This window comes from Babylonia areolata, chromosome 10 (assembly GCF_041734735.1).
Source record: "Babylonia areolata isolate BAREFJ2019XMU chromosome 10, ASM4173473v1, whole genome shotgun sequence".
Lineage (NCBI taxonomy): Eukaryota > Metazoa > Mollusca > Gastropoda > Neogastropoda > Buccinidae > Babylonia > Babylonia areolata.
In genome coordinates, this window is record NC_134885.1 from 43,725,488 (window position 1) to 43,749,621 (window position 24,134).

Consider the following 24,134-nt stretch of genomic DNA (forward strand, 5'->3'; position numbering starts at 1 on the left):
CTCTCATCTTCATGTTTTTTCTTCTTTTTTTAGAGGCAGTGCCAGGGGTATGGGGGACTTAGAGATCTTTAAGTCTTAGAGATCTTTAAAATGTTTCAAGAACTATTGATAGACTTGAGTACTGTATCAATGTGTTCAGAATTTGTATTCATTTTCAGTACTTCACACACACACACACACACACACACACACACACACACACAGAACAGCATCCATTTCATTTAAAGACCGACTGACTCATGTTCAGTATTAATAAACCTTATTTGTTAAACATTTGACATTTGATTAAAAGAAATAGTAGCAATAAAATAAGAGCATGGACATGAACCAAGCTTGAATCTCACCGGTACTTACACATAGCTGACATATTATTGGACACTGAGGGAGAGCATCATAACTGATTCAAGACGGTATTGTTGGATACTGAGGAAAGCATAATCATAATTAACATGGTATTGTTGGGTCCTGAGAATGAGAATCATTAAGTAATTCAAGATGGTATTGTTGGGTCCTGAGAATGAGAATCATTAAGTAATTCAAGATGGTATTGTTGGGTCCTGAGAATGAGAATCATTAAGTAATTCAAGATGGTATTGTTGGGTACTGAGAAGGAGAATCATTAAGTAATTCAAGATGGTATTGTTGGGTCCTGAGAATGAGAATCATTAAGTAATTCAAGATGGTATTGTTGGGTACTGAGAAGGAGAATCATTAAGTAATTCAAGATGGTATTGTTGGGTACTGAGAAGGAGAATCATTAAGTAATTCAAGATGGTATTGTTGGGTACTGAGAATGATCATAAGTAATTCAAGATGGTATTGTTGGGTACTGAGGAAAGCATCGTCATAAGTACTCAAGATGGTATTGTTGGGTACTGAGGGAGAGCGTCATCATAAGTACTCAAGATGGTATTGTTGGGTACTGAGGGAGAGCGTCATCATAAGTACTCAAGATGGTATTGTTGGGTAGTGAGGGAGAGCGTCAAACATCTCCTGTCTGTGGCGCTGTGCGAAAGGAGTGGAGGAGAAGTCCAGGCAGTCGATGTTCCAGGTGCCCACCCCCCGCAGGTCCAGCGACATGGCCAGAGAGTATTTGATGCGCAGGCTGACCGGGTCATCATAGCGGACCTGGTGCATCTGACCCGTGGCTGGATCCTGTCACACAACACTCAGCATGACATCTGACATGTGGCTGGATCCTGTCACACAACACTCAACATGACATCTGACATGTGGCTGGATCCTGTCACACAACACACAACGTGACATCTGACCCGTGGCTGGATCCTGTCACACAACACTCAACATGACATCTGACATGTGGCTGGATCCTGTCACACAACACTCAACATGACATGTGGCTGGATCCTGTCACACAACACAAAGCATGACATCTGACATGTGGCTGGATCCTGTCACACAACACTCAACATGACATCTGACATGTGGCTGGATCCTGTCACACAACACTCAGCATGACATCTGACATGTGGCTGGATCCTGTCACACAACACTCAGCATGACATCTGACATGTGGCTGGATCCTGTCACACAACACTCAGCATGACATCTGACATGTGGCTGGATCCTGTCACACAACACTCAGCATGACATCTGACATGTGGCTGGATCCTGTCACACAACGTGACATCTGACCCGTGGCTGGATCCTGTCACACAACACTCAACATGACATCTGACATGTGGCTGGATCCTGTCACACAACGTGACATCTGACCCGTGGCTGGATCCTGTCACACAACACTCAACATGACATCTGACATGTGGCTGGATCCTGTCACACAACACACAGCATGACATCTGACATGTGGCTGGATCCTGTCACACAACACACAGCATGACATCTGACATGTGGCTGGATCCTGTCACACAACACAGCATGACATCTGACATGTGGCTGGATCCTGTCACACAACACTCAGCATGACATCTGACATGTGGCTGGATCCTGTCACACAACACACAGCATGACATCTGACATGTGGCTGGATCCTGTCACACAACACACAGCATGACATCTGACATGTGGCTGGATCCTGTCACACAACACAGCATGACATCTGACATGTGGCTGGATCCTGTCACACAACACTCAGCATGACATCTGACATGTGGCTGGATCCTGTCACACAACACTCACAACATCCCTCCAACACACATCTGACAGGACAACATCCCTCCAACACACATGTGACACAGGACAACATCCCTCCAACACACATCTGACAGGACAACATCCCTCCAACACACATGTGACACAGGACAACATCCCTCCAACACACATGTGACACAGGACAACATTCCTCCAACACACATCTGACACAGGGCAACATTCCTCCAACACACATCTGACACAGGACAACATCCCTCCAACACACATCTGACACAGGGCAACATCCCTCCAACACACATCTGACACAGGACAACATTCCTCCAACACACATCTGACACAGGGCAACATTCCTCCAACACACATCTGACACAGGACAACATCCCTCCAACACACATCTGACACAGGACAACATTCCTCCAACACACATCTGACACAGGGCAGCATTCCTCCAACACACATCTGACACAGAACAACATCCCTCCAACACACATCTGACACAGGACAACATCCCTCCAACACACATCTGACACAGGACAACATCCCTCCAACACACATCTGACACAGGGCAACATTCCTCCAACACACATCTGACGGCAACATCCCTCCAACACACATGTGACACAGGACAACATCCCTCCAACACACATCTGACACAGGACAACATCCCTCCAACACACATGTGACACAGGACAACATCCCTCCAACACACATGTGACACAGGACAACATCCCTCCAACACACATGTGACACAGGACAACATCCCTCCAACACAGGGCCACACACACAAGGTTGTCTTCAGCTGTGCCAGTGTTGTCCTGTTGAGATGGATGGAGTCATCAGTGCTGCCTTCACCTCTGCATCAGTGCCCTGGTGCCATTGTACAAGAACACTTTATGACCTCAAACAGAGAAACTGTTAACGTGTTTGCTGACAAAAAGGCAACAATAAAGACAAAAAATAAATGAATATTGGGAATTCATCCACAGAACAAGGTACAGTCTGATCATGAGCCAAAGTTTCAGTAACAACACTGATTCTTTTTTTCTTTTTTTTTCTTTTTTTTTCCAGTGTGGAAAACACTCCCGGCACCAAATATTTTAGACAATGCTCTCAGTTGCTGGCTTCGATTCATGTCAAAACAACACCATGGACTTGTTCCTTTCAAACTAGTTCAGCGCAGAGGGTTAGGCTTGGTTAGGGCTTTGTTCTATTGCGCAGATAAACTGGCTGCAGCTGTGAAGCTTTGTTACAATGTGAAAAATGGTCCTTTCAGCATGACCTTTCAATGTCGACTAAAGTTGTCTATGGCTGTGCACTGTCTGGTCGACTGAAGTCATCTGTGCATCATTAATATGCTATATTAACACAGAACAAAATCATTACACATGGTACACTGTGTAAACAGCCAATTAAAAGTAAAGGAATAGCTAAAAATAAATCTATATAAATGAAACCTCTAGAAAACAGACTGAAGGAAAGTGAACAGATCATGAATAAAGGTATATGGGCCTAAAAGATGAAAGCACCACATATACCAAAGACATACATTTCTATACACATGGTATAATTTCAGACATACAGTGCAGTCATGGTCTTCCCACCGGCTCCAGACTGACCTCAAAATTGAAGAAAGGTGATTGTGCTGTCTTGTCCCACTGCCGTTTCCAGGAGGTGTGGTTGGCCAGCCATGAGTCGATCACATGCAGGTCAATCTGGGAACCAACTGCGTCACTGCAGTTGACGCCACGGAAATGTACGTGTCGAATGCTACATACATTGTCCTGAAATCAGCACAACAGAAAGGTACGCGTCGAATGCTACACACATTATCCTGAAATCAGCACAACAGAAAGGTACGCGTCAAATGCTACACACATTGTCCTGAAATCAGCACAACAGAAAGGTACGCGTCAAATGCTACACACATTGTCCTGAAATCAGCACAACAGAAAGGAACATGTTGAATGCTACACACATTGTCCTGAAATCAGCACAACAGAAAGGTACGCGTCGAATGCTACACACATTGTCCTGAAATCAGCACAACAGAAAGGAACGTGTTGAATGCTACACACATTGTCCTGAAATCAGCACAACAGAAAGGAACGTGTTGAATGCTACACACATTGTTCTGAAATCAGCACAACAGAAAGGTACGTGTTGAATGCTACACACATTGTCCTGAAATCAGCACAACAGAAAGGAACGTGTTGAATGCTACACACATTGTCCTGAAATCAGCACAACAGAAAGGTACGTGTTGAATGCTACACACATTGTCCTGAAATCAGCACAACAGAAAGGAATGTGTTGAATGCTACACACATTGTCCTGAAATCAGCACAACAGAAAGGAATGTGTTGAATGCTACACACATTGTCCTGAAATCAGCACAACAGAAAGAAACATGGGGAATCCTACACACATAGTCCTGAAATCAGCACAGACTTCAGCAGTCAAAATAATGCTGGCTCGCTGGCAGGTTATTTCAAATTCTGTTCACACAAATTCATATTATCTTTAAACTTTAAGGAAATCAGTCTGAAATAATTAAGAATTATTGTTATAACTGTAAAATACTGAAAATCATAATCAATTCAATACCACCCCAACAAAATAGCACCAAAAATCTAAACAAAACAACAACACACACACACACACACACACAAAAAAAACAAAAAAAACACCGCATAAATGCATCAATCTGCCTTATATTTTCTTTTTAAGCAAATGCACATCAGTTTTCCAATTTTACATGCAACACACACACACACATATATATAATGTCTTCTGAATTCCAGCAAACAAGCCATTTATATACATGTTTCTACACTTCGAAAAACCTGATTTCAATTTTCTGCAGTCGTTTTGATCTGTTTCTATGGCAACCAGTGATATATAAAATTTAATTCTCTCCAGTTAACCAAGAATACAATCTAACACAGAATTGAAGGGAGTAACCGATCCATAAATGTGCCAGTGACTCCCTGGTTAGACTAACCAAAAAGCATCACTGCTTTTGCATTGTCGGGTAGTTCTCCATATTATTATTATCTCTATGAGAATAGAGACATCAAAAAGTATTTGTTGTTGTATAACGAAAACATACATAAAATAAAAATTGTTGTTGTTGTTGTAACTACAGTGTTTGTGCCGGAGATGGAACCAAAACAAGTATCAATGACAGACTGGCTGATCTAAACGAAACATTCACAATGCACCAATGTTTTCAAACCCGAAATGCTCACTCCTTTTCCGATGATGAAAACCTGTGTCTCTTCATGAGGTCCATTTTGTTCTTTGATCGTTAATGTTGAGACCAGGCACTTGGCGCCTTGACAATAAAAAAGGCACATAAAATGATTTAACATCACTGCAGACCGGCACCCATTCTATAAATATCACAAGAGATGGCTTCAGCATCCTGCAAGAGTTGTGCCAGCCGCGAGAAGACCTTGGGATGCCAGAAAATCGATCAGCACCACGCGACACTTGTGTCAGAGACAGACAACCGCCACACGTTTGTTAAGGCAGTTGTTACCTCCCTTGTCCTTGCCAGAGCCACTGAGCTGCAACTCCGATTGATTTACCTCCCTTGGATCGTTGGTGCTCCATCCGTGTGTGTGTGTGTGTGTGTGTGTACACGTGTGTGTGTGCGTGCGTCTATGTGTCTCTGTCTCAAATGATTAGTATCAGTCCATCTGCCCACTACTGCCTTTGCATCAACACAAAAGTTCTGAATGGGCAATGTGTAGAACTTCAGAAGAACATAACACTGCCATATTTTACTCTGGAAGGAAAAGAACATTTTACACAGTAACACTTCCATATTTTATTCTGCAAGGAAAAGAACATGTACACAATAACACTGCCATATTTTACTCTTTGCAAGGAAAAGAACATTTACATAATAACACTGCCATATTTTACTCTGCAAGGAAAAGGAAATTTACACAATAACACCGCCATATTTTACTCTTTGCAAGGAAAAGAACATTTACATAATAACACTGCCATATTTTACTCTGCAAGGAAAAGGAAATTTACACAATAACACTGCCATATTTTACTCTGCAAGGAAAAGAACATGTACACAATAACACTGCCATATTTTACTCTCTGCAAGGAAAAGGAAATTTACACAGTAACACTGCCATATTTTACTCTCTGCAAGGAAAAGAACATTTACACAATAACACTGCCATATTTTACTCTGCAAGGAAAAGAACATTTACACAATAACACTGCCATATTTTACTCTGCAAGGAAAAGAACATTTACACAATAACACTGCCATATTTTACTCTCTGCAAGGAAAAGGAAATTTACACAGTAACACTGCCATATTTTACTCTCTGCAAGGAAAAGAACATTTACACAATAACACTGCCATATTTTACTCTGCAAGGAAAAGAACATTTACACAATAACACTGCCATATTTTACTCTCTGCAAAGAAAAGAACATTTACACAATAACACTGCCATATTTTACTCTCTGCAAAGAAAAGAACATGTACACAATAACACTGCCATATTTTACTCTCTGCAAGGAAAAGAACATTTACACAATAACACTGCCATATTTTACTCTGCAAGGAAAAGAACATTTACACAATAACACTGCCATATTTTACTCTGCAAGGAAAAGAACATTTACACAATAACACTGCCATATTTTACTCTGCAAGGAAAAGAACATTTACACAATAACACTGCCATACAGCGTACAGTCACCAAAGTCTGCCTTATCGCTCTCTCACTGGACAAGATGGTGTCTCTGTCAACTTCGGCAAGTCCTGTGTCTCAAAGTTGAATGCAGACTGATTCTATTGTGGATATCCACTGTGCATACGCATTTGCTCATTCAACTGCTGCAATTAGGAAGTGTCTATGGTTACAAAAGACCACATTTGTAAAATTTCGATTATATGAGAAAAACTCACCCCCTTTATGTCAGCTGTGAAAAACATGGATTTTTTTCTCAAAATATGATCAATCAGTCAGTAATAAAGTGAGTACTTTTAAACTTTCCCAAATGTTCATCCATTCTGTTCTTTATATCAACACAAAATTTCACTGCTGTATGTTCTTGCATTCTTTTTCAGATTTTTTTTTTTTTTTTTTTTTTTTTGGTAACATAAACAAATGGCCAGTACAGAGAGTGTAATGAAGGAAGTCAACAGGGAGTACAGAATGAGTTCATGGACATTTATATAGCACATTTTTTCCAGAAATACTGCTCAAAGTGCTTTATATTTCGCTCCCTTCTCTCCTCTTCTCCTCCCTCCATCATAACCCCTCCCCCCCCTCCCACTCCACAGCCCCCCCCCCCCCACACACACACACACACCTCCACCCTAACACACACACACACACACACACACACACACACACACACACACGTGCCAGAATACACTCACGGAATTCGACACTGGAACCCACCCACCCAGCCATGACGCCCTCTAGAAAACGCATCCCTGCAACATGTGCTGACACACATACACACACCTGAATTCCAGACACTCACAAGCACCGGGCAACACACACCAATGGCAACAATGGCTTCCCAACAATAAAGCATGCATTTAGAGGCAGATCATGCAAAGACACTCGGCCAGCACTGGAAAACTACTGTTGTTGGCAAAAGATGTGTTTTCAGAGCCAGCTGAAAAGAATTCAGTGAGACAGAATGTGGCAATTTTTCTGGCAGTTTGGTCCACAAAACTCAGCTGCTCACTGTGTAAATAAATCAAGAGATCACCAACTTCCTGTGCGGTGGTCCACACCTTAATCTCTCCAACCATCTTTCAACTCCATTTCAACACCAGACTCACTGTGTAAATAAATCAAGAGATCACCAACTTCCTGTGAGGTGGTCCACACCTTAATCTCTCCAACCATCTTTCAACTCCATTTCAACACCAGACTCACTGTGTAAATAAATCAAGAGATCACCAACTTCCTGTGCGGTGGTCCACACCTAAATCTCTCCAGCTATCTTTCAACCAACACCAGACTCTCAGATGAAGTTGATTCAAACAATAAATCATATTTTCTTAAAAATTAAAAATTACACGTGGGAATGACTGGAACAGACTTGGCAAGAACTGAAGAAATCTGTTGTTTCTTAAATTCATTAAAAACAGATTAAAAATTCCTTGCTTTTCACAACTGACCTGGGTTTATTCCTGTGCTTTTCAGTTTGTTTATTTGTTGTTGTTGTTGTTGTTGTTGTTTTTGCTGTTGTTGTTTTACTTGGGCTTTACAAAAAGAAACTGGCCCAGACATCTTGTGTACATACTGCTCATAGCTTGTAATGGCTGACAGGTTGAAACTTTTTTCTTTCTTTTTTTCTTTTTTTTTACCATACGCCCAATTTGTTTACAGATCCATAACCTGTTGTTTTTGTTGTTGTTGTTTTTATTCATAGCATAAGGGCCTTTTTTCCCAGCATTGAGAGGGTTGTGGATTTTTTTTTAAATTCGTTTAGCTATTTATTCATTTGTTTTTCATTCACACATTTCTAGTAAGCAAGCTGGATACTGCTGGTCAGGCATCTGCTTAGCAAATGTGATGTAGCATATATGGATTTGTCCAACTGAAGTGACGCCTCCTTGACAAACAGAATCTAAAACTGAAAACATTTCTGTTCAAATCATACAGTTCTCTTTGAGGCCTCAATTTCCCAAAGAATCAACCTTTCTTTGGTAACACCACAGACTGTATGTATCCAATGCCATGATTTTATTTTTCTATTCATTGCCAAACAAACTGAAGGCTTGCACTCAATGTCTTTTTTCAAAACAAAGCACCTTCTTTTTCTTTCTTTTTTTTGTTTTCTTTTCTTTCTTTTTTTTCTCTTTTTTTGTTGCTGTTGTTGTTGTTGTCGTCGTTTTTAATGTTCTTTGTTTTCCTTTTTTTCTTATTTACGGTCTTCACAATCTAAGTTTTAGAGATTTCAGAATGCACTGTATTTACAAGAGTTCAACTCATATCATGGGATGATAAGCTTAACAAAAGGGCTATCACATCTCTAACATGTCCTAAGTGCTGTGTTTATCTGATGAATCTGTTACCTCCTGCCAGTCCAGGGCTGTCACATCTCTAGCATGTCCTAAGTGCTGTGTTTATCTGATGAATCTGTTACCTCCTGCCAGTCCAGGGCTGTCACATCTCTAGCATGTCCTAAGTGCTGTGTTTATCTGATGAATCTGTTACCTCATGCCAGTCCAGGGCTGTCACATCTCTAGCATGTCCTAAGTGCTGTGTTTATCTGATGAATCTGTTACCTCATGCCAGTCCAGGGCTGTCACATCTCTAGCATGTCCTAAGTGCTGTGTTTATCTGATGAATCTGTTACCTCCTGCCAGTCCAGGGCTGTCACATCTCTAGCATGTCCTAAGTGCTGTGTTTATCTGATGAATCTGTTACCTCCTGCCAGTCCAGGGCTGTCACATCTCTAGCATGTCCTAAGTGCTGTGTTTATCTGATGAATCTGTTACCTCATGCCAGTCCAGGGCTGTCACATCTCTAACATGTCCTAAGTGCTGTGTTTATCTGATGAATCTGTTACCTCCTGCCAGTCCAGGGCTGTCACATCTCTAGCATGTCCTAAGTGCTGTGTTTATCTGATGAATCTGTTACCTCCTGCCAGTCCAGGGCTGTCACATCTCTAGCATGTCCTAAGTGCTGTGTTTATCTGATGAATCTGTTACCTCATGCCAGTCCAGCCCACAATATCAGTGGGTCCAACACAAAGCTTGTCCTACCACTTTAGACATAATGTAATATATCAAAAAAACAAACTCAAATGGAATTTTGTTCCTAAATTTGGATTGCAAGTGTTTAATTGCAAGTTACTGATTTGGGATTTGTCTTCTCTCACCATCTGACCTGAGAGAGTGAGAGACAGGGGTAGTTAACTGCAAGTAGTACTGATTTAGAATTTCTGTCCCCTCACAGGGTGGGAGACAGGGGTAGTTAACTGCAAGTAGTACTGATTTAGAATTTCTGTCCCCTCACAGGGTGGGAGACAGGGGTAGTTAACTGCAAGTAGTATTGATTTGGAATTTCTGTCCCCTCACAGGGTGGGAGACAGGGGTAGTTAACTGCAAGTAGTATTGATTTAGAATTTCTGTCCCCTCACAGGGTGGGAGACAGGGGTAGTTAACTGCAAGTAGTATTGATTTAGAATTTCTGTCCCCTCACAGGGTGGGAGACAGGGGTAGTTAACTGCAAGTAGTATTGATTTAGAATTTCTGTCCCCTCACAGGGTGGGAGACAGGGGTAGTTAACCCTCAAAGTGCTGGATATAATAAAACATACTTCCAGAAATCATGCTTAAAACAAAGGGATAGTTTGCCTCCGCTACCTGTGCTCTGATTTGGGGCATTTGTATGCTTATCAGTAAGAATAAATAGGTAAACCTATACATTTTTGGAAAGTAGAGTGAATGAAGAATCAGATAAAAGTAAGAAAAAGGCTGTACCTTGTAAGTAGTTGGAGATATTCCACAGGATATAAACAACAAATTTTGCAAACTTGTTTTCGAAAAACGTCAACCACAATGTTTATAGGTATTTTCACATCTTTTATAGAGTCAAAATATCAAAATTGGCATTAAACTGTGCAGAAAATGTTCTGGCTGCAGAATCATGAAATGAATATAACTGAAACAATGAAATTATAAGCACTGTATTATTTGTTTGAGACACACCCACCGACGCCACGCACGCGCACATCTACAATACTTTATGCAATCACAGGCAAAAACAGAAATAAATGTTTTCTTTTAGCTCATGTTGCTTTCAAAAGCAGCAAGAATGCTTTAAATCAAAATAATTTCCAGTTTTCTAGCTTGATTTGGTCAAGAAATCACAATAGACCCATGCCTAACCCACTTTACCACCCCTCCCCACCCCCATCACCCACCCTCCAGTTTTTGTGGCTGGAGACACAAAACTGAATGAACAACAAGCAAGCCAGCATGCCCAAGTGTCAAAATAACAAAGCCGTTTTCACCAGAATCCCTGTCAGCAAATGAATCATCACTAGTTACAAGGTCACTCATTTCCTGAGCTTTGTCAACTTCAGTGTCACTCATTGTTTACAAAAAATACGAAGATCTGGACTTATAAACTCGGCCAAAGTTTGTGCAAACACAAGCAGGGAGGCAGTAACACCAGAACGAGGCAGTTTTACGAAGGCTGCCGAGCATAGCCGTACGATGTCGGACCTTATGTAAACAGAGCCACGATCGTGGCCCATCGCACTTTACCGGGAAAGCCACGATCGTGGCTCATCGCGCTCTCCGGGTTAACTGCAAGTAGTATTGATTTAGAATTTCTGTCCCCTCACAGGGTGGGAGACAGGGGTAGTTAACTGCAAGTAGTATTGATTTGGAATTTCTGTCCCCTCACAGGGTGGGAGACAGGGGTAGTTAACTGCAAGTAGTATTGATTTAGAATTTCTGTCCCCTCACAGGGTGGGAGACAGGGGTAGTTAACTGCAAGTAGTACTGATTTAGAATTTCTGTCCCCTCACAGGGTGAGAGACAGGGGTAGTTAACTGCAAGTAGTTCTGGTTTGGAATCTCTCTCCTCTTATCAACTCACCTGAGAGAGTGACAGACAGGGGTAGTTGTAGCCATACCAAGGAACACCCAACACCAGCTGATCAGGGCGAAGGCCCTCCTGTTTCAGGTAGTCTTCCAACCCTTCATGACAGAAAACAGGATACAATGTTTTAGGTAGTCTTCCAACCCTTCATGACAGACAACAGGACACAATGTTTTAGGTAGTCTTCCAATCCTTCATGACAGACAACAGGATACAATGTTTTAGGTAGTCTTCCAACCCTTCATGACAGACAGACAACAGGACACAATGTTTTAGGTAGTCTTCCAACCCTTCATGACAGACAGACAACAGGATACAATGTTTTAGGTAGTCTTCCAACCCTTCATGACAGACAGACAACAGGACACAATGTTTTAGGTAGTCTTCCAACCCTTCATGACAGACAGACAACAGGATACAATGTTTTAGGTAGTCTTCCAACCCTTCATGACAGACAACAGGACACAATGTTTTAGGTAGTCTTCCAACCCTTCATGACAGACAACAGGACACAATGTTTTAGGTAGTCTTCCAACCCTTCATGACAGACAACAGGACACAATGTTTTAGGTAGTCTTCCAACCCTTCATGACAGACAACAGGACACAATGTTTTAGGTAGTCTTCCAACCCTTCATGACAGACAGACAACAGGACACAATGTTTTAGGTAGTCTTCCAACCCTTCATGACAAACAGACAACAGGATACAATGTTTTAGGTAGTCTTCCAAACCTTCATAACAAACAAAATGAAAAGTTATCAGAACCACCTACCACGTTCAGTTTTGACGTAATCTGAGTTTGCAAGAGCAACGCAGCGATCCCCAAAAATCTGACTCTGCTCGTCGTAAGCCATGACAAACAGGAAGTCTGTGTTCTGTGCTAAACCTCTGATGTCATAGCAACGGCCATCAATACAGTTGGGGCTCCAGGCTACGTCCACGGTGACCTGGGACAGAGACACAGGTTCCATTCAAAGAAAGTGATAATAATAATGACAGATACTTATACAGCCGTGTGTCAAAAACACTGCTCTAAGTGCTTTACTAAACACATAATATTGTGAATACTACCTGCCACAGGTACCATGTAACCCTGTGCTACCTGTCACATGCGGGCAGATGGAGCTCGACAGCCCGGGAAGGCAGTCCATCTAAGACAAGGAAAAGTCTGAAGTAAAACCCATGAAGTGCTAAGGAATGCAGGACAGTCTCGACATGCATTGACCCTGGGTCCATGGCCATGTCCCGACTTTCAGTAGCCGCGCCCCCGTGCCTCCGAGGAAGGTTTTTGAGCCAGAGGCTAGGACAAGGACAGTCTGATATAAAACCTATGACCTGAGGACCTCACTGTCACCGTCCCAGCTTGCTAGGCTATGGCAGATGAACCACGGGTGTAAAGGGTGGGGCCAGTACTGCGCACACTGCACTCCACCTAAAAATTCCATTGCGCAGGCTTGAAGGACACGTCCACGTCCGCGCCACCAACTATTCCAAGCCCTGTAGCGATGGGAAAGGGGCGAAAACGGCAGGTGGAAGATGTCACTGGAAGCCGCAGTTCCAATCCTGCATGCAGGCGGTTCAGGATATTGGTCGCCTGATTGTTGACCCGGAGGTGACAGCATCACTCGGCAGCACCCTGAACGACCAAGCAGCCTTTTCTAGGGACAGCACTGCTTGCTCCACACGGAGAGGGGCCTAGAAAAGGTGGTCCAAACAAATGCTCATCTCCATACCCCCCAGTTGGCTAGCCGCGGTCAACGGGCATCTCCAAACGCGGTCGAACAACAATAGAGAAGAAAAGGCCGGCACCTGCCTCACAATTAGGTGCAAAAGGACTACAGGTAGCATGCTGGAACATCCGAACCATGCGTGACTCTGCAGACAGCAACCACCCAGAAAGGCGTTCCGCTCTAGTCGCACACGAACTTCAGAGACTGAACATTGACATTGCTGCCGTCAGCGAAGTCCGCTTTGCAGGGAAAGGCAGCCTCCAGGAACACGGCGTTGGGTACACCCTCTACTGGTCAGGCAAGCCAGAGACCGAGAGACGCCTTTATGGCGTAGGCTTTATGGTCAGGAGCACCATTGCCTCCAAGCTTGAAAACCTGCCAACAGGACACTCAGACCGAATTATGTCCATGCGCCTCCCACTACGGAACAAACAGCATGCCACTCTGTTCAGCGTGTACGCTCCAACCCTCCAAGCGGACCCCACAGAAAAGGTCAAGTTTTACACTGATCTGCGCAACCTCGTTCAGAACACCCCTGCTGACGACAAAGTCATCATCCTTGGCGACTTCAATGCCAGAGTTGGCCAAGATTCAGAAGCCTGGAAAGGAGTCCTTGGCAAGCATGGCGTTGGTAATTGCAACGACAATGGGCGCCTTCTTCTCGAGTTCTGTGCAGAGCAGCAGTTTACCATCACCAACACCATTTTCCAGCAGAAGGACAGCCTGAAGACAACGTGGATGCATCCTCGGTCCAAACATTGGCACCTCATTGATTACATCCTGATGCGCCAGAGAGACGTACGAGACGTCCTACACACCCGAGTGATGCCCAGCGCGGAGTGTCATACTGACCACCGCCTCGTCCGCAGCAAGCTCAGGCTCCACTTCAAGCCCAAACCAAAGAAAGGAGGAGCTCCTAGGAAGAAATTCCAGGTCGGCAACTTTCAGTCAGCTGAAGTGAAAGCTGAATTCCAGGCGAAGCTTCAGGACAAACTTGAAGACCCCAGTTGCCCCACAGACCCCTCTCCAGAAGCACTATGGGCACAGCTGAAATCAGCCATCCTGCAGTCCTCTGAAGAAGTCCTAGGGTTCTCGTCGAAAAAGAACAAGGACTGGTTTGACGAAAACAACCAGGAGATCCAAGAATTGCTGGCGAAGAAGAGATCAGCCCACCAGGCTCACCTTGCACAACCGTCTTGTCCGGTGAAGAAAGCAACCTTCCGGCTCATATGCAGCAACCTCCAGCGCAAGCTTCGTGAGATTCAAAATGGGTGGTGGACCAACCTGGCAGAGAGGGCTCAGCTTTGTGCAGACACTGGTGACTACCGGGGCTTATACGAAGCCTTGAAGGCGGTGTACGGTCCCTCATACCAGGTCCAGAGTCCTTTGCGCAGCGCAGACGGCCAGGCGCTCTTCACAGACAAGACGTCGATCCTGAACAGGTGGTCGGAACATTTCCAGGCCCTCTTCAGCGCCAACCGCACGGTTCAAGACTCGGCAATTCTCCGCATCCCACAACAGCCAGTGAAATTACAACTGGACGAGCTACCAACCCTAGAAGAGACTGTCAAGGCCATTGAACAGCTGAAATGTGGCAAGGCAGCAGGGGTTGACGGAATTCCGCCGGAGGCGTGGAAGAATGGAGGCCCAGCACTACACTCCAAACTCCACAACCTCTTTGTCTGCTGCTGGGAGCAAGGCAAACTACCACAGGACCTCCGTGACGCAGTCATCATCACCCTGTATAAAAACAAGGGAGAAAAGTCGGACTGCTCCAACTACAGGGGGATAACTCTGCTCTCCATCGCAGGCAAGATCCTCGCCAGAGTCCTCCTAAATCGGCTGGTGCCTACTATCGCCGAAGAACATCTCCCAGAGAGTCAGTGTGGCTTTAGAGCCAACAGAGGCACCACTGACATGGTCTTCGTTCTCAGACAGCTACAAGAAAAATGTCGGGAACAGAACAAAGGACTGTATGCGACATTCGTCGATCTCACGAAAGCTTTCGACACCGTGAGCAGAAAAGGTCTGTGGGAGATCATGAAACGTCTAGGATGCCCCCCAAAATTCCTCAGCATGGTCATCCAACTACATGAGGAACAGCGTGGACAGGTCAGACACAGCAACGACCTTTCGGAGCCCTTCCCAATTGGAAATGGAGTGAAACAAGGTTGTGTCCTCGCGCCGACCCTCTTCACGATCTTCTTCAGCATGATGCTCCAACAGGCCACTGAAGATCTTGGCGACGACGACGGTATCTTCATCAGATACCGCACTGATGGCAGCCTATTCAACCTGAGGCGGCTACAGGCCCACACCAAGACACTGGAGCAACTCATCAGAGAGCTTCTTTTTGCCGACGATGCTGCCCTCGTCGCCCATACAGAAGCGGCCCTGCAGCGTATAACGTCCTGCTTCGCAGAGGCTGCGCAGCTCTTCGGCCTAGAAGTCAGTCTGAAAAAGACGGAAGTTCTCCACCAGCCTGCCCCACAGGAAGAATTCCACGCTCCTCACATCAACATCGGTGAGACAGAGCTGAAGTCGGTCCACCAGTTCAGCTACCTAGGCTGCACCATCTCGTCTGACGCCAAGATCGACAAGGAGATCGACAACAGACTTGCAAAGGCAAACAGCGCATTCGGCAGGCTGTACAAGAGAGTGTGGAACAACAAACACCTGAAGAAAGACACAAAGATCAGCGTGTACAGAGCTGTTGTACTGCCCACCTTGTTGTATGGCTCCGAAACCTGGGTCACCTACCGGCACCACATACGACTGCTTGATCGCTTCCACCAGCGCTGCCTTCGCACCATCCTCAGCATCCACTGGAGTGACTACATCACAAATGTCGAGGTCCTGGAGCAGGCAAAGACTATCAGCATCGAGGCAGTGCTGCTAAAGACCCAGCTACGTTGGGCAGGGCACGTGTCCAGGATGGAGGACCACCGCCTGCCCAAGATCGCGCTGTATGGCGAACTGTCCACTGGCCACCGTGACAGAGGAGCACCCAAGAAGAGATACAAAGACTCCTTGAAGAAAGCTCTCGGTGCCTGTCACATTGACCATCGCCAGTGGTCCGCAGTAGCCGCTGATCGAGAGACCTGGCGACGCACCATCCACCAAGCTGTCTCCTCCTTCGAAAACAACCGCAGGGCCAGCCTTGAGGACAAACGCAGAAGGAGGAAGAACCACGACGCTGCAGCCGCGAACCCAGACCAGACTTTCCCTTGCAACCGCTGCGGCCGACTCTGCTTTTCCCGCATTGGCCTTGTCAGCCATGAGCGTGCCTGCATCAGACGTGGACAACGCCCTTCCTAGATCTTCGTCAGCGAAGCCAGGCCATGATGATGATTGTGAATAACACACGGTTTGGTTCTTCATCCTTTTTCTGGCTCTGAGGGATGGAGGCTGTAAAAAGGTGGGACCATCATGATTATAAGTCTTCATCGGAATCAAAAATATCATTCCTTCATCTATTCTTCTTCTTATTATTATTATCATAATTATCATCATTCTTAGCATTATTGTTATAGTACCCCATTATTATTATTATTATTATTGTTGTTGTTGTTGTTATACCATATTACATTATGTTATATAATATATGGTATGATATTATATAATATGATATGACATATTATATTATATTATTCTATATTTATATATTATATTATATCATATTATATTATATCATATCATATTGTATTATTATTGTCATTGTTGTTGCTGTTATTGTTATTACTATAATCACTAGTAGTAGTAGTAGTAGCAGCAGCAGTAGTAGTAGTAGTAGTAGTAGTAGTAGTAGTAGTAGTAGTAGCAGCAGTAGTAGTAGTAGTAGTAGCTGTTATTGCTGTTGTTGCTGTAGTTGTGTTGCTGTACTATTACTATATTTTTCATCATATAGTGTTAAATGTCATCATTATCATAATGTTAAACAATCATCATTATTATTATGTTAAATGTCATCATTATTACAAGGTTAAACTGTCATCATTATCATAATGTTAAACAATCATCATTATTATGATGTTAAACATCATCATCATTATAAATATAATGTTAAAATGTCATCATTATCATCTGTTAAATGTCATCATTATCATCTGTTAAATGTCATCAAATTCAAGGCTGCAGGCAGAGAGATTAACACATGTCTGATTTTTGGTTTTTCTGCCCAGACAAACAGCACATAGCACTATGTGAACTGGGTGAAACAGTCAACCCAGACAAACACCACATAGCACTATGTGAACTGGGTGAAACAGTCAACCCAGACAAACACCACATAGCACTATGTGAACTGGGTGAAACAGTCAGCCCAGACAAACACCACATAGCACTATGTGAACTGAGTATAACAGTCAGCCCAGACAAACACCACATAGCACTATGTGAACTGAGTATAACAGTCAGCCCAGACAAACACCACATAGCACTATGTGAACTGAGTATAACAGTCAACCCAGACAAACACCACATAGCACTATGTGAACTGAGTATAACAGTCAGCCCAGACAAACACCACATAGCACTATGTGAACTGGGTGAAAGTCAACCCAGACAAACACCACATAGCACTATGTGAACTGGGTGAAAGTCAACCCAGACAAACACCACATAGCACTATGTGAACTGAGTATAACAGTCAGCCCAGACAAACACCACATAGCACTATGTGAACTGAGTGAAACAGTCAACCCAGACAAACACCACATAGCACTATGTGAACTGAGTATAACAGTCAGCCCAGACAAACACCACATAGCACTATGTGAACTGGGTGAAACAGTCAACCCAGACAAACACCACATAGCACTATGTGAACTGGGTGAAACAGTCAACCCAGACAAACACCACATAGCACTATGTGAACTGGGTGAAACAGTCAGCCCAGACAAACACCACATAGCACTATGTGAACTGGGTGAAACAGTCAACCCAGACAAACACCACATAGCACTATGTGAACTGAGTATAACAGTCAACCCAGACAAACACCACATAGCACTATGTGAACTGGGTGAAACAGTCAACCCAGACAAACACCACATAGCACTATGTGAACTGAGTATAACAGTCAGCCCAGACAAACACCACATAGCACTATGTGAACTGGGTGAAACAGTCAACCCAGACAAACACCACATAGCACTATGTGAACTGAGTATAACAGTCAGCCCAGACAAACACCACACAGCACTATGTGAACTGAGTATAACAGTCAACCCAGACAAACACCACATAGCACTATGTGAACTGAGTATAACAGTCAACCCAGACAAACACCACATAGCACTATGTGAACTGGGTGAAACAGTCAACCCAGACAAACACCACATAGCACTATGTGAACTGAGTATAACAGTCAGCCCAGACAAACACCACATAGCACTATGTGAACTGAGTATAACAGTCAACCCAGACAAACACCACATAGCACTATGTGAACTGAGTGAAACAGTCAACCCAGACAAACACCACATAGCACTATGTGAACTGAGTATAACAGTCAGCCCAGACAAACACCACATAGCACTATGTGAACTGAGTATAACAGTCAACCCAGACAAACACCACATAGCACTATGTGAACTGAGTATAACAGTCAGCCCAGACAAACACCACATAGCACTATGTGAACTGAGTATAACAGTCAGCCCAGACAAACACCACATAGCACTATGTGAACTGGGTGAAACAGTCAGCCCAGACAAACACCACATAGCACTATGTGAACTGGGTGAAACAGTCAACCCAGACAAACAATACATAGCACTATGTGAACTGAGTGAAACAGTCAACCCAGACAAACACCACATAGCACTATGTGAACTGAGTATAACAGTCAGCCCAGACAAACACCACATAGCACTATGTGAACTGGGTGAAACAGTCAACCCAGATAAACACCACATAGCACTATGTGAACTGAGTGTAACAGTCAGCCCAGACAAACACCACATAGCACTATGTGAACTGGGTGAAACAGTCAGCCCAGACAAACACCACATAGCACTATGTGAACTGGGTGAAACAGTCAACCCAGACAAACACCACATAGCACTATGTGAACTGGGTGAAACAGTCAACCCAGACAAACACCACATAGCACTATGTGAACTGAGTATAACAGTCAGCCCAGACAAACACCACATAGCACTATGTGAACTGGGTGAAACAGTCAACCCAGATAAACACCACATAGCACTATGTGAACTGAGTGTAACAGTCAGCCCAGACAAACACCACATAGCACTATGTGAACTGGGTGAAACAGTCAGCCCAGACAAACACCACATAGCACTATGTGAACTGAGTATAACAGTCAGCCCAGACAAACACCACATAGCACTATGTGAACTGAGTGAAACAGTCAATCCAGGTTGAGCACCGTCACCGTATCATCATTTTATCAACACAGTGATTTCTCAGGGAAGATTCAAAGAGAGAACACAAAAAGGAAGAATTTCAATCTACACAGCACACTCTGAAACAATTTCTCCTGTGCCAATCCAACAGACTGAACTGAACTTTACTCCCGTTGTCCTCAAATCCTTCATTCCCACATGTGAAGCCTCATCAATTTCTCCTGCGCCAATCCAACACACTGAACTGAACTTTACTCCCGTTGTCCTCAAATCCTTCATTCCCACATGTGAAGCCTCATCAATTTCTCCTGCGCCAATCCAACACACTGAACTGAACTTTACTCCCGTTGTCCTCAAATCCTTCATTCCCACATGTGAAGCCTCATCAATTTCTCCTGCGCCAGTCCAACACACTGAACTGAACTTTACTCCCGTTGTCCTCAAATCCTTCATTCCCACATGTGGAGCCTCATCAATTTCTCCTGCGCCAGTCCAACAGACTGAACTGCACTGGACTCCCATTGTCCTGACTCATCCCCGGGGTGAATGGTATCTGACTTCATTGGGGCAAGGTTCAGAAAGCAGAAGGAGAGGTTTGGGCCACACCTCGCCACGCCCGAGACGCAGTGGATATGAATTAACTGGCCTGTTGGCAGCAAAATGCTGTGGGACCTTTTCAAATGTTTGAATCAAACAGAGCCAGGAATAGTTTTAAACATTTGAATCAAACAGAGCCATAAAAAGTTTTAAACATTTGAATCAAACAGAGCCAGGAACAGTTTTTAACGTTTGAACCAAACACAGCCACGAACAGTTTTTAACGTTAGAATCAAACAGAGCCAGGAACAGTTTTAAATATTTGAATCAAACAGAGCCATGAATCAAACAGAGCCATGAATCAAATAGAGCCAGGAAAAGTTTTACTGTTTGAATCAAACAGAGCCACGAATAGTTTTAAACATTTGAATCAAACAGAGCCATGAATCAAACAGAGCCAGGAACAGTTTTTAACGTTTGAATCAAACAGAGCCATGAATCAAACAGAGCCAGGAACAGTTTTAACGTTTGAATCAAACAGATCCACGAACAGTTTTAAACGTTTGAATCAAACAGAGCCAGGAACAGTATTAACATTTGAATCAAACATAGCTGGGAACAGTTTTAAACATTTTACTCAAACAGAGCCATGAAAAGTTTTAAACATTTGAACCAAACTGAGCCATGAAAAGTTTTAAACGTTTGAATCAAACAGAGCCAGGAACAGTTTTAAACGTTTTACTGAAACAGAGCCAGTCAAAAGCCAGCTCCTCACCCTGACCTGATAATGGGGGATTCCCTGTTTGAACATGTGGTTTCCCTGTTTGAACGTGTTGAATATTTCTTTCACCCTGACCTGATAATGGGGGTTTCCCTGTTTGAACGTGGCGAACGTTTCCTTCACCCTGACCTGATAATGGGGGATTCCCTGTTTGAACGTGCTGAACGTTTGATAATGGGGGATTCCCTGTTTGAACGTGCTGAATGTTTCCTTCATCCTGACCTGATAATGGGGGTTTCCCTGTTTGAACGTGTTGAACATTTCCTTCACCCTTACCTGATAATGGGGGTTTCCCTGTTTGAACGTGTTGAATGTTTCCTTCACCCTGACCTGATAATGGGGGTTTCCCTGTTTGAACGTGTTGAACATTTCCTTCACCCTTACCTGATAATGGGGGATTCCCTGTTTGAACGTGCTGAACGTTTCCTTCACCCTGACCTGATAATGGGGGATTCCCTGTTTGAACGTGTTGAATGTTTCCTTCACCCTGACCTGATAATGGGGGATTCCCTGTTTGAACGTGTCGAATGTTTCCTTCACCCTGACCTGGTAATGGGGGATTCCCTGTTTGAACGTGCTGAACGTTTCCTTCATCCTGACCTGATAATGGGGGATTCCCTGTTTGAACGTGCTGAACGTTTCCTTCACCCTGACCTGATAATGGGGGATTCCCTGTTTGAACGTGTTGAACGTTTCCTTCACCCTGACCTGATAATGGGGATTCCCTGTTTGAACGTGCTGAACGTTTCCTTCACCCTGACCTGATAATGGGGGATTCCCTGTTTGAACGTGTCGAACGTTTCCTTCACCCTGACCTGATAATGGGGGATTCCCTGTTTGAACGTGTCGAACGTTTCCTTCACCCTGACCTGATAATGGGGGATTCCCTGTTTGAACGTGCTGAACGTTTGATAATGGGGGATTCCCTGTTTGAACGTGTTGAACGTTTCCTTCACCCTGACCTGATAATGGGGGATTCCCTGTTTGAACGTGCTGAACGTTTGATAATGGGGGATTCCCTGTTTGAACGTGTTGAACGTTTCCTTCACCCTGACCTGATAATGGGGGATTCCCTGTTTGAACGTGCTGAACGTTTCCTTCACCCTGACCTGATAATGGGGGATTCCCTGTTTGAACGTGCTGAACGTTTGATAATGGGGGATTCCCTGTTTGAACATGCTGAACGTTTCCTTCACCCTGACCTGATAATGGGGGTTTCCCTGTTTGAATGTGTCGAACATTTCCTTCACCCTGACCTGATAATGGGGGATTCCCTGTTTGAACGTGTTGAACGTTTCCTTCACCCTGACCTGATAATGGGGGTTTCCCTGTTTGAACGTGTCGAACATTTCCTTCACCCTGACCTGATAATGGGGGATTCCCTGTTTGAACGTGCTGAACGTTTCCTTCATCCTGACCTGATAATGGGGGATTCCCTGTTTGAACGTGCTGAACGTTTCCTTCACCCTGACCTGATAATGGGGATTCCCTGTTTGAACGTGTCGAACGTTTCCTTCACCCTGACCTGATAATGGGGGATTCCCTGTTTGAACGTGCTGAACGTTTGATAATGGGGGATTCCCTGTTTGAACGTGTTGAACGTTTCCTTCACCCTGACCTGATAATGGGGGATTCCCTGTTTGAACGTGCTGAACGTTTCCTTCACCCTGACCTGATAATGGGGGTTTCCCTGTTTGCACGTGTGGTTTTCCTGTTTGAACGTGTCGAACATTTCCTTCACCCTGACCTGATAATGGGGGTTTGCCTGTTTGAACGTGTCGAACGTTTCCTTCACCAGAGCGCTGTACGCTGCCCGCACAACGCTGTCGTTCTTGCCGATGGGCTCCTCAAAGTCAATGTTGATGCCGTCGTAGAAACTGCTCTGAACGATGGACAGCTGCTTCTTCACCCACTGAGTGCGCAGCGTGGCGTTGGTCAGCTCTGACAGCTTGTAGTTGGCTGCACACCATCGTTACAAAGTAAAATTAGAAAAGATGGACATTGTCATGTGACAATAAGAAATCTACAAAAGAGAAATAGAAGCATATATGTGTATATCAGTGTGTGTGTGTGTGTGTGTGTGTGTGTGTGTGTGTGTGCCTGTGTGTGCGTGTGTGTGTGCGTGTGTGTGTGTGTGTACATGCATGTGTCTATGTGCATGTGTGTGAGTGCCTCTACCTGTGTGCCTGTAGTGGGTGTTAATGTGAGTGCATGCATGCAGACATGCATACATTTTTAATTGTGCCAAGGTGCAGATTTCATATTACATCTCAATAAATGCACAACAACCAAAAATTGCTGCTTTCACAGACTGATGAAACCATAAGAATTAGTTTATCCCAGAACAATACAGGACATTTTACTGGTCATTTTGCACAAGAGGCTTATCCCACAGAAAACATACTGACAAGCTGAGCAAACCAGAAACACACACAGCAACATGTTTGTAAACATACTGACAAGCTGGGTAAACCAGAAACACACACAGCAACATGTTTGTAAACATACTGACAAGCTGAGCAAACCAGAAACACATACAGCAACATGTTTGTAAACATACTGACAAGCTGAGCAAACCAGAAACACACACAGCAACATGTTTGTAAACATACTGACAAGCTGAGTAAACCAGAAACACACACAGCAACATGTCTGTAAACATACTGACAAGCTGAGTAAACCAGAAACACACACAGCAACATGTTTGTAAACATACTGACAAGCTGGGTAAACCAGAAACACACACAGCAACATGTTGGTAAACATACTGACAAGCTGGGTAAACCAGAAACACACACAGCAACATGTTTGTAAACATACTGACAAGCTGGGTAAACCAGAAACACACACAGCAACATGTTGGTAAACATACTGACAAGCTGGGTAAACCAGAAACACACACAGCAACATGTCTGTAAACATACTGACAAGCTGAGCAAACCAGAAACACACACAGCAACAT

The 24,134-nt window shown here is 44.0% G+C and overlaps 1 protein-coding gene across 1 annotated transcript in view; it reads right to left on the reverse strand.

The window, feature by feature from the left end:
• Window positions 1-204: 204 nt before the first annotated feature.
• LOC143287024 (di-N-acetylchitobiase-like) overlaps window positions 205-24,134 on the reverse strand; it is a 37,588-nt gene continuing 13,658 nt past the window's right edge. The window contains exons 4-8 of the mRNA XM_076595036.1: window positions 22,920-23,131; window positions 12,526-12,700; window positions 11,749-11,849; window positions 3,750-3,914; window positions 205-1,155 (exon numbers count right to left, since the gene is read on the reverse strand). Of these exons, the coding sequence (XP_076451151.1) occupies window positions 949-1,155; window positions 3,750-3,914; window positions 11,749-11,849; window positions 12,526-12,700; window positions 22,920-23,131 (860 nt within the window). The 3' untranslated portion in view covers window positions 205-948. The remainder of the gene's footprint in view (window positions 1,156-3,749; window positions 3,915-11,748; window positions 11,850-12,525; window positions 12,701-22,919; window positions 23,132-24,134) is intronic.